At 41.6% G+C, this 12,402-nt stretch overlaps 1 protein-coding gene across 4 annotated transcripts in view; it reads left to right on the top strand.

Annotated features, from left to right (window-relative positions):
• Positions 1-12,402, top strand: part of CTPS2 (CTP synthase 2) — a 305,004-nt gene that overhangs the window by 165,590 nt on the left and 127,012 nt on the right. For all 4 annotated transcript variants that reach the window (XR_005777445.1, XM_040423329.1, XM_040423328.1 and 1 more), the window contains exons 12-13: positions 4,825-4,919; positions 11,103-11,165. Coding sequence is in view for 3 of the 4 variants with exons in the window: in XM_040423329.1 (XP_040279263.1) it covers positions 4,825-4,919; positions 11,103-11,165 (158 nt within the window). In the remaining variant the exon portion in view is untranslated. The remainder of the gene's footprint in view (positions 1-4,824; positions 4,920-11,102; positions 11,166-12,402) is intronic.

Below are 12,402 nucleotides of genomic sequence, written 5' to 3'. Positions count from 1 at the left end.
TAACCCCTTGTGAAAGTGAAAAATTGGGGTCTGCTAGTACTTTTTCATTTTTACAAATGTGTGCTTTGAAATCCTCTCTCTAGTATTTCTGCCTTCTGTGAGACACCTGTTTGGTAAAAAGTACCCTTTCCACCACTTAAAATGTCCGTACGGGGGTGCTCTTTCCAAAATGGGGTTAATTCTTGGGGTTTTTCATTTCTGGGGACCTCTGGAAATTTTTTAAATGCGACATGGCAGCTAAAATCCATGTCTGCCAATTCAGGCCTGCAAATTGCACTTTGCCTGTAGCAGCCTTCTGTGCGCCAATACAGCAGGCTACGAGCACATATGGGGTGCATTTTCTCCTTTAACCCCTTGTGAAAGTGAAAAATTGGGGTCTGCTAGTAATTTTTACAAATGTGTGCTATGAAATGCTTGTCTCAAGTAATTCTGCCTTCTGGGAGACACCTGTTTGGTAAAAAGTACCCTTTCCACCACTTAAAATGTTCGTACGGGGGTGCTCTTTCCAAAATGGGGTCACTTTGGGGGATTTTTCATTTCTGGGGACATCAGGAAATTTTTTAAATGTGACATGGCAGCTAAAATCCATGTCTGCCAATTCAGGTCAGCAAAATCCATATTTAGCTTTTTGTATCTAGAGCCCTGCCATGCGTCCATACATAATTTTATGAGCACATATTGGGTGTTGGCGTATTCGGGGGGAAATGGGGAACAAAATGTGGGGTGCATTTTGTCCTGCTACCCCTTGTGAAAGTGAAAAATGTGTCATTTTTTTATTTTCACAGCCAAGCGTTTCCTAATTCTGTGAAACCCCTGATGGGTCTAAGTGCTCACTACACACCTTGAAATATTCCTTGAGGGGTGTAGTTTCCGGAATGGAGTGACTTTTTGGGGATTTCCACTCTAGGGGTACCTCAGGGTGTCTTTATATGCGACATAGTTCCCAAAAGCCAATCCTGCAAAATCTGTCCTCCAAAAGCCCTATGGCGCTACTTCCCTTTTGGACCCTGCCATGCACCCATACATAATTTTATGACCACATATTGGGTGTTGGCGTATTTGGGGGGAAATGGGGAACAATATGTGGTGTGCATTTTGTCCTGCTACTCCTTGTGAAAGTGAAAAATGTGGGTGTAAAGCAACTTTTTCTGGAAAAAATTGTAATTTTTCATTTTCCCAGCCAAGCGTTTCAGCACATATGGGGTATGGCTGTAATCAGGAGAAAATGTACCGCCCAATTTATTGCCCATTTTCTCCTGATTACAGCGATACCCCATATGTGCTGAAACGCTTGGCTGGGAAAATGAAAAATTACAATTTTTTCCAGAAAAAGTTGCTTTACACCCACATTTACACCCTTTTGAAAGGGAAACATTTGGGGCTAAAATAAATTTTTCTTGAAAATTTTTTAATTTTTCACTTTCACAGCCAATTCCATGTTTAACCTTTGAGGACAAAGTTCTTACTACTACATATCTTGAAATATTCCTTGAAGGGTGTAGTTTCCAGAATGGGGTCACTTTTTGGGGATTTCAACTGTAGGGGTACCTCAGGGTGTCTTTATATGCTTCATAGTTCCCAAAAGTCAATCCTGCAAAATCTGTCCTCCAAAAGCTCTATAGCGCTACTTCCCTTTTGGACCCTGCCATGCACCCATACATCATTTTATGAGCACATATTGGATGTTGGCGTATTCGGGGGTAAATGGGGAACAAAATGTGGGGTGCATTTTGTCCTGTTACCCCTTGTGAAATTGAAAAATGTGGGTGTAAAGCAACTTTTTTAGGAATAAATAGTAATTTTTCATTTTCACAGCCAAGCGTTTCCTAATTCTGTGAAACGCTCGATGGGTCAAAGTGCTCACTTAACACCTTGGAATTACCCTTAAAGGGGTGTTGTTTCCAGAATGGGGTCACTTTTTGGGGGTTTCCACTATAGGGTTACCTCAGGGTGTGTTCAATTGCAGTATGGCGCCTGTGAATTGTTCCGATGAAATCTGCCTTCCAGAAGCCATTTGGTGCTCCTTTCCTTCTGACCCCTGTGATACGCCCATATAGCAGTATACAAGCACATATGGGGTATTGCTGTAATCAGGAGAAAATGGGCAATAAATTAGGGGGTACATTTTCTCCAGTTCCTCCTTTTGAAAGGGAAACATTTGGGGCTAAAGTAAATTTTTCTTGAAAAAATAAAAAAATTTCATTTTCACAGCCAATTCCATGTTTTACCTTTGAGGACAAAGTTCTCACTACACATCTTAAAATATTCCTTGAAGGGTGTAGTTTCCAGAATGGGGTCGCTTTTTGGGGATTTCAACTGTAGGGGTACCTCAGGGTGTGTTCAATTTCAAGATGGCGCCTGTGAATTATTCCGGTGAAATCTGCCTTCTAGAAGCCATTTGGTGCTCCTTTCCTTCTGACCTCTGTGGTACGCCCATATAGCAGTATACAAGCACATATGGGGTATTGCTGGAATCAGGAGAAAATGGGCAATAAATTAGGGGGTACATTTTCTCTAGTTCCCCCTTTTGAAAGGGAAAAATTTTGTGCTAAAATCCATTTTTCTTGAAAAAATTTAAATTTTTCATTTTCACAGCCAATTCCATGTTTTACCTTTAGAGGACAAAGTTCTCACTACACATCTTGAAATATTCCTTGAAGGGTGTAGTTTCCAGAATGGGGTCACTTTTTGGGGATTTCCACAGTAGGGGTACCTCAGGGTGTCTTTATATGCGACATAGCTCCCAAAAGTCAATCCTGCAAAATCTGTCCTCCAAAAGCCCTATGGCACTACTTTCCTTTTGGACCCTGCCATGCACCCATACATCATTTTATGAGCACATATTGGGTGTTGGCGTATTCAGGGGGAAATGCAGAACAAAATGTGGGGTGCATTTTGTCCTGTTACTCCTTGTGAAAGTGAAAAATGTGGGTGTAAAGCAACTTTTTATGGAAATTTTTTTAATTTTTACAGCCAAGCGTTTCCTAATTCTGTGAAACGCCCGATGGGTCAAAGTGCTCACTACACACCTTGGAATATTCCTTGAGGGGTGTTGTTTCCAGAATGGGGTGACTTTTTGGGGGTTTCCACTGTAGGGCCAGCTCAGAGTGTCTTCACATGCGACATAGCTCCCAATTACCATTCCAGCTAAATCCGCTCTCCAAAAGCCATATGATGCTCCTTCCACTATGAAGCCTGCTGTGCGCCCATACATCAGTTTTTGAACACACATGGGGTGTTTCTGTAAACCCCAGATTCAGGGTAATAGATTTTGTGTTTTGTTTGGCTGTTAACCCTTGCTTTGCTACTGGAACAAATGGATTGAAATGAAAGATCTGCCAAAAAAGTGAAATTCTGAAATTTCATCTCCATTTGCCATTCACTCTTGTGGAACACCTAAAGGGTTAGCAAAGTTTGTCAAATCAGTTTTGAATACCTTGAGGGGTGTAGTTTCTAAAATGGGGTGGTTTATGGGTGGTTTCTAATATGTAAGCCCCAGAAAGTGACTTCATACCTGAACTGATCCTAAAAAATTTGGGTTTTGGAAATCTTGTTAAAAATGTTAAGATTTGCTTCTAAACTTCTAAGCCTTCTAACGTCCCAAAAATATAAAATGTCATTTTCAAAATGATCCAAACATGAAGTAGACATATGGGGAATGTAAAGTAATTACTATTTTTGGAGGTATTACTATCTATTATAAAAGTAGAGAAAATGAAATTTTGAAATTTTATAAATAAAAATATTTTTTTTTTACTCCATTTCACCAGTGTTATGAAGTACGATATGTGACGAGAAACCATTCTCAGAATAGCCTGTATAAGTAAAAGCGTTTTAAAGTTATTACCACATAAAGTCACACATGTCAGATTTTAAAAAAATGGCCTGGGCAGGAAGGTGAAAACAGGCCCGGGGTTGAAGGGGTTAAAAGAAAAAAGTTAACAATAAAAAAAAAGCTGTGTCCCAATACACCCATAATATTAAAATGTCAAAATATTTATTCCATATGGTGAACTACGTAATGGAAACAAAATCAAAATGGTATATTTGCTTTTTTTTTTATCTCTTCCCTTCCTGAAAAAATTAAAGAAAAGGTGATCTAATATGGTATCACTAAAAACTACAGACCGCCCTGCAAAAAAAAAGGTCTAACACAGCTCCGAAGACATAACTATAAAAAAAGTTATGGGGGTCAGAACATGACGATGCAAAGAAACAATGACTGATTTTTTTAAGTTTTAACACACGAGAAAAACGAAATAAATGTTGAATCGCTGTAATCATACTGACCCAGAGAATGAAGGCAACAGGACAGTGTTACCGCATAGGAAATGCTGTAAAAATGAAACCCCTAAAACTGCAGGGATTTTACCCTTTTTTACCTAGCTAACAGAATGTGTAGTGCCTAATTAAAACATATCGTACTGACCTGCTCCCTGATTTTCTGATTTGGTACCATAGCTTCATTTGATGATCTTCCAGTCTCTGGCCTGTTTACTTCCAACCGGGGTACAGAAGGGGTCAAATGAGCCATTGAAGCCAATGTCTGGCCTCAGCAGTGATGTGTTTTCTTGTATGATTAGGAAAGAAAAAAGTTTGCCATCAAACACTGTATATAGATAATCATGAGAAGCGCCTGCAATGTCTATGCACATGGCTCTCTTGAGGCCAAAAGGTCCTAAAATCAGCGGTAAGAAATGTAAGTACTGTAGTATTTTCTTCCAATGCACCTCTCTCCCTGTCACTGGCCTTATGTTAAAATCCAACTAAAGTAATCCAACTTCTGAATGAATCGCATCGATTACTCTTTTCTTTTATTTCCAGGGGTATATTGGTTCCTGGTGGATTTGGATCACGAGGAACTGAAGGAAAACTTGAAGCAATCACCTGGGCCAGAGAAAGAAAGATTCCTTTCCTAGGTACGACAGAGTTATTTAAAGGGAATCCTCGTCAAGTTTGTTGCCTTTCTGAGGGCAGCATAAAATAGTGACAGATGGGTCACTTACAGTACGTTCATAAAGTCACTGCGTTTAAGCTGCAAAAGGAGCCAAGCACTAGAGTCCTCACAGTTTGTGAACAACTATACAAACTAATAAGACCTCTCAGCGCATGTACGACGTCTACTTAAATATTAAGACCTGTCTACGTCTTTTTTCATGTGCTGTTCTTTTTTTGAAACTTCACTTTTATTTATGTGTTCTCTATAAAATCTTCTCACAAATAATAAAGACTGTGACAGGCTAACTGTCAGTGGCTTCAGGCTCGCTCCCTCTCATAGTCTGCAAACTCGGCTGTTTATATTCCTTCACAGCAGCGTTCTAGATTCTAATAGTCTGTAGAAGCTTCAGCCTCAAGCGCTCCGGCTGACAGTCTGTTTCTACCTTCCGGTATTGCTATAATTGCTGTAATTTAACTCCTATATCGGAGCTCCCTGCCTGTCTGCCACTGAATCTAAAAACACACACACATATACACCCTGCATCCCGACATGTGTCTCTGGACACCCAGCGTTTTCAGGGGATCGTGCAGGTATGTGTGATGTGGGCGGGGACTATCCTTTAACTGTTCGGTATCAGATGACGTACCTTTGATAACCTATCATGTTGCTTATTGTGTATCCATCTCCCCGTCATTGTTTCGTCTCCGGCTCTAATAGGCTGGACTGTCTTGTGGTTTCCGCCTCCTAGCTCTGTCACTCCGTGATCTCCCACTCCCTCTCACAATGTCCGCGCGTGAGCGCCAACTTAGAAACAAAGCTTCTTCCCGAGCTCAATGCTTTAGAGAGGAACGCGCAGGCGCGCCAACTTGGAAACAAAAAATGTTTTTGGGTTCGTAGTACGCATAAATTTAAACTTAGTCTCACATCTCTCTTATTGCTCCATTTTCATTCAAAGTTTGGTCCACTTGTCTATTCCATGGGAACTGTATATGATTTTAGATTTTCTCTTATATTACTTCAGTTTATCTCATTTAGCTATTTTAACAGTGGATACTATTTAGCTATAAAAAGTGGCCACTATTTCATTTGGAAAATCACCAAACTGTAACTGTTCTTGAAGGCAGATCCCAGGTCTTTGACTAGGACTATTTTATATATATATATATATATATATATATATATATATATACATACAGTACAGACCAAAAGTTTGGACACACCTTCTCATTCAAAGAGTTTTCTTTATTTTCATGACTATGAAGGCATCAAAACTATGAATTAACACATGTGGAATTATATACATAACAAACAAGTGTGAATCAACTGAAAATATGTCATATTCTAGGTTATTCAAAGTAGCCACCTTTTGCTTTGATTACTGCTTTGCACACTCTTGGCATTCTCTTGATGAGCTTCAAGAGGTAGTCCCCTGAAATGGTTTTCACTTCACAGGTGTGCCCTGTCAGGTTTAATAAGTGGGATTTCTTGCCTTATAAATGGTGTTGGAACCATCAGTTGCGTTGAGGAGAAGTCAGGTGGATACACAGCTGATAGTCCTACTGAATAGACTGTTAGCTGCTTTTTTCTTGCCATAATACAAATTCTAACAGTCTATTCAGTAGGACTATCAGCTGTGTATCCACCTGACTTCTCCTCAACGCCACTGATGGTCCCAACCCCATTTATAAGGCAAGAAATCCCACTTATTAAACCTGACAGGGCACACCTGTGAAGTGAAAACCATTTCAGGGGACTACCTCTTGAAGCTCATCAAGAGAATGCCAAGAGTGTGCAAAGCAGTAATCAAAGCAAAAGGTGGCTACTTTGAAGAACCTAGAATATGACATTTTTTCAGTTGTTTCACAGTTGTTTGTTATGTATATAATTCCACATGTGTTAATTCATAGTTTTGATGCCATAAGTATGAATCTACAATTTTCATAGTCATGAAGATAAAGAAAACTCTTTGAATGAGAAGGTGTGTCTAAACTTTTGGTCTGTACTGTATATAATAGTCCTAGTCAGAGACCTGGGATCTGCCTTCAGGAACAGTTACAGTTTGATTTTCCGAATAAAATAGTGGCCACTTTTTTTAGCTAAATAATATCCACTGGAAGCAAATATATCTCCAAACCTGTTAAAATAGCTAAATGAGATAAACTGAAGTAATATAAGAGAAAATCTAAAATCATATACAGTTCCCATAATTTTAAATTCATTCGTACTACGAACCCCAAAACATTTTTTGTGTCCAAGTTGGCGCGCACGCGCTGTTTTCTCTGTAGAACGAATGTTGAGAAGTGAATATATTTCTGAGTTGGCGCGCCTGCGCGTTCCTCTCCAGAGCATTGAGCTTGGGAAGAAGATTTGTTTCTAAGTTGGCGCTCACGCGCGGACATTGTTAGAGGGAGTGGGAGATCACGGAGTGACAGAGCTAGGAGGCGGAAACCTCAAGACAGTCCAGCCTATTAGAGCCGGAGACGAAACAATGACGGGGAGATGGATACACAATAAGCAACATGATAGGTTATCAAAGGTACGTCATCTGATACCGAACAGTTAAAGGATAGTCCCCGCCCACATCACACATACCTGCACGATCCCCTGAAGACGCTGGGTGTCCAGAGACACATGTCGGATGCAGGGTGTATATGTGTGTGTGTTTTTAGATTCAGTGGCAGACAGGCAGGGAGCTCCGATACAGGAGTTAAATTACAGCAATTATAGCAATACCGGAAGGTAGAAACAGACTGTCAGCCGGAGCGCTTGAGGCTGAAGCTGCTACAGACTATTAGAATCTAGAACGCTGCTGTGAAGGAATATAAACAGTTCGCAGACTATGAGAGGGAGCGAGCCTGAAGCCACTGACAGTTTTAGCCTGTCACAGTCTTTATTATTTGTGAGAAGATTTTATAGAGAACACATAAATAAAAGTGAAGTTTCAAAAAAAGAACAGCACATGAAAAAAGACATAAAAAAGTAAGTGACCCAACGCTGGAATCGGGGTCTCTATCATTACTTAAATTGGGCAGCATAAACCTGGTCAGATTCTCTTTAACGGATTTCAGAAATGTAAAAAAAAAAATCTGGACAAGTAGAATAGATGTGAGAAGACCGCGATGTGTCCCTGAGATTCATGGCAATTAGCGTGTGTGTGAGATAAATAATAAAGTTCAAAGAGAAGCAGATTTCTCATTAGAAGTCAGGGTAAGAGCGAACAATTGACTGACCTAGTGAAGAACAGCAATTAAGTCTTGTTTCTTATTTTTTTTCCTTTGAAAAGGACAAGAGCTAGTTGAGAGATTTAGTTTTCTGCATTACATAAAGATCAGGAAATGCAGTTTGCGGAGGTGATGAGGTTATGAAACACAAACCTTGCTGTGAGCAACAAATATGATTTATATTAAAAGGGTTGTCCCAGTCCAGCAAATGGCATTTATCGTTTACCATGTAGAGAAAGTTAATACAAAGCACTTACTAATGTATTGTGATGGTCCATATTACCTCCTTTGCTGGCTGGATTCACTTTTTCCATCACATTATACACTGCTAGTATCCAGGGGTTAAGACCACCCTTCAATCCAGCAACGGTGGCCGTGCTTGCACAGTATAGAAAAAAGGTGTTGGTCTCATATGTCCGCTGAAGCAGTGGCCGGAACCCCTGGAAACAAGCAGTGTGATGGAAAAATGAATCAAGCCAGCAAAGGAAGCAATATGGACAATCACAATACATTAGTAAGTGCCTCGTATCAACTTTCTGTACATGATAAATGCCACCTGCTGAAGTGAGACAACCCCTTTAAAGGCTTTTCTAATTAGAGTTCATATTTACTTTCACTTTATCTAGTGTGTGATTTAGTGCCCATTCACATGAGCAGATTAGCGGGACGGTTTTTCAGGCATACATTTCCGGAGCTGCATTAGCCCCTTTACAAGCGCTGATGCAGTTACTCAAGTGCAATCCGATGGTTTGTTAAAGGTCAGGTCTATGACTGGAATGTTACATGTTTGGTTTAATTGTCTCAGCATGCTGATTTCTAGCCCTGTCAATCAAGGGAAGGGGTGTACAGAACACAGGGGTGTTACAAAACTAGTGCTCCAAGGATGCAGTCTCGCCCCCTGGTGCTCTAAATTGCTAAATTGCATATGAATAAAAACACAGATATCTCTGCAGCTGTTTAGCATACAGACAAAAGAAAGGTGTCATTGTAATCAGCACGATGAGCTCTACCTGTATGCCTGGTTTAATAGGGTTCATCATGTCTCTTTAAACGGTGTACATGTACTTTGAGAAAACTTTTGATATGTAATCAAAATATGTAAAACTGATCAGTTTTGTCACCATTCATTGTCAGTGAGGACAAAACTGATCAGTATGCATCAGCTCAGGCTACCTTTACACTAGCGGCAGCCTTCTCCGGCAGGCTGTTCCGGCTGGGGAACAGCCTGCCGGATCAGTGCTACCGCTAGTTCACGTTGCCGTCGGAAGTCCGCTCCGGCCCTATTCACTATAATAGGGGCGGGACGGAGGTCCGGCCGCGGCACGGCAAACATGCCGAGAGGCAGCTGGAATAAGACTACAACGTGTCGTAGGAGAAAGCAGCCTCCGTTCAGTTGCGTTTTGGGGCCGGACACAAAACCGCTGCAAGCAGCATTTTTGAGTCCGGTTTGCAAAATTGAACAAACCTGATCAGGCATGAAAATCAATGTGATTTTATACAACCAGATCCGGCTGAAACTGAGCCATCAGGATTTATTTATCTAGGCTACTTTCACACTAGCGTTAAGATTTTCAATTATTGAGATCCATCATAGGGTCTCAATGCTTCCGTTTTGTCCCCATTCATTGTCAATGCTGACAAAACGTAACTGAATAGAGCGGAGTGTTCCAAAATGCATTCTGTTCCGTTCTCACACCGGAGGGCAAACCGCAGCATGCTGCGGTTTGCTTCCCATCCTGGGATGCGGAGCAAGACGGATCCACACTAGCGTATTTGCTGGATCTGGCAGGGTTCAGCAAAAACGCTTCCGTTACTGATAACACAATCATCTGCATCCATTATGAATGGATCCGGTTGTATTATCTTTAACATAGCCAAGACCCACAATGCAAGTCAATGGGGACGGATCCGTTTCATCTGACACAATAGAAAACGGATCCGTCCCCCCTTGACTTTTAATAGAGTTCATGACGGATCCGTCTTGGCTATGTTAAAGATAATACAACCGCATTCGTTCATATCGGATGCAGATGATTGTATTATCAGTAACGGAAGCGTTTGTGCTGAACCCTGCTGGAAAACACTAGTGTGAAAGTAGCCAAAGGTTTTGAGATCATCTGCCGGATATCAAAACCCGAATTAAAAACGCAGATGCGAATGTAGCCTAATCAGTGAGCCGAGCGCTGAGAACACCACCAATCTCTAGACTAATGCCTCCTGCACACGAACGTTTGGCTTTTTCAGTGTTTTGCGGTCCGTTTTTCACGGATCCGTTGTTCTGTTTTTTGTTTCCGTTTTTCCGTTCCGTTTTTCCGTTCCGTTTTTCCATATGGCATATACAGTATACAGTATTTACATAGATAAAATTGGGCTGGGCATAACATTTTCAATAGATGGTTCCGCAAAAAACGGAACAGAAATGGAAGACATACGGATGCATTTCCGTATGTGTTCTGTTTTTTTGCGGACCCATTGACTTGAATGGAGCCACGGAACGTGATTTGCGGGCAATAATAGGACATGTTCTATCTTTAAACAGAACGGAAATACGGAAACAGAATGCTTACGGAGTGCATTCCGTTTTTTTTGCCTAACCATTGAAATGAATGGTTCCGTATACGGAACGCAAAAAACGGCCAGTAAACGGGAAAAAAAAACGGTCGTGTGCAGGAGGCCTAAGAATAGAAGTGCTCACATAGCGGGTTCTCACTGCAAGAGACCGAATGGAGTCAGCCTATAGACTTTCTCTTGAGTCCAACTTGCATTTATCTCCTCCTTGATGGGAGTGAGCGTGCCATGTGAGCGGTCCTCTGTCCTCGCTCCAGTAATCGGCAGGGGTCTCATGCCGTTATGACATACCAAGCGGTTTCCCTAAGTACACTGCCACTTTAATGCAAAAAGTGTTCCACGTAATTCTTGTAACTGTTGCTTTATGTTTTTAGGTGTATGCTTGGGGATGCAGTTGGCTGTAGTGGAATTTGCAAGAAATTGTTTGAACTGGAAAGGTGAGTATTTGTATGATTTCATGAGGTGAGAGAAGGAATCCTGGACTCCATTTCACTTTCTGTCAGTTTTATGAAGCATTGTGTTAAGGCTTTCAACAATATCGTTTTATCGCTTTCAGATGTGTTACAAGGAGAAATGTTCGTAAAAAGAAAAGTTTGTATTTATAGCAGTCTAGCAAAAAATGTAACAATACAAATTCAGGAGAATTGACAGTATATAGAGAGAATGAATGAAGTTCTTTACTTATGTTTATTAGTAATTCGTCTGATTAATAGCACATGCTGAGATGAGAAATGGCTTGTTGTGTCAGTCTGGGACTGGCCATAGACTTTAGCTGTTGGTTGAATGCTCATTGGCTGACAGCTATTCCTCCAGCCCACCCCTATCCGCGATTCACACATATTTTTGGCACGGTCAATCGTGCATATGTATAAAATGGCAGGGGCTTTTCTCTCTCAATAACTAAAGAATCAGACTTAGGCCTCATGCACACGACCGTTGTGTGCATCCGTGGCCGTTGTGCCGTTTTCTGTTTTTTTTTCGCGGACCCATTGACTTTCAATGGGTCCGTGGAAAAATCGGAAAATGCACCGTTTTGCAGCCGCATCCGTGATCCGTGTTTCCTGTCCGTCCGTTTCCTGTCCTATTTTTTTGACGGACAACGGTTCACGGACCCATTCAAGTCAATGGGTCCGTGAAAGAACAAGGATGCACACAAGATTGGCATCCGCGTCCGTGATCCGTGGCCGTAGGTTACTTTCATACAGACGGATCCGAAGATCTGTCTGCATAAAAGCTTTTTCAGAGATGAGTTTTCACTTTGTGAAAACTCATATCCGACAGTATATTCTAACACAGAGGCGTTCCCATAGTGATGGCGACGCTTCTAGTTAGAATATACTACGAACTGTGTACATGACTGCCCCCTGCTGCCTGGCAGCACCCGATCTCTTACAGGGGGCTGTGATCCGCACAATTAACCCCTCAGGTGCTGCACCTGAGGGGTTAATTGTGCATATCATAGCCCCCTATAAGAGATCAGGGGCTGCCAGGCAGCAGGGGGCAGACCCCCTCCCCAGTTTTAATTTCATTGGTGGCCAGTGCGGCCCCCCCGGCCCCCCTCCCTCTATTGTAATATCATTGGTGGCCAGTGTGCTGCCTCCGTTGCCCCCCCCTCCCTCCCTTTATTGTAATATCATTGGTGGCCAGCGTGCGGCCCCCCCCCCTCTATTGTAG

Source organism: Bufo bufo, chromosome 3 (genome assembly GCF_905171765.1).
Source record: "Bufo bufo chromosome 3, aBufBuf1.1, whole genome shotgun sequence".
NCBI lineage: Eukaryota > Metazoa > Chordata > Amphibia > Anura > Bufonidae > Bufo > Bufo bufo.
The sequence above is the reverse complement of the archived record's forward strand: the minus strand, read 5'-3'. Positions and strand labels throughout refer to the sequence as shown.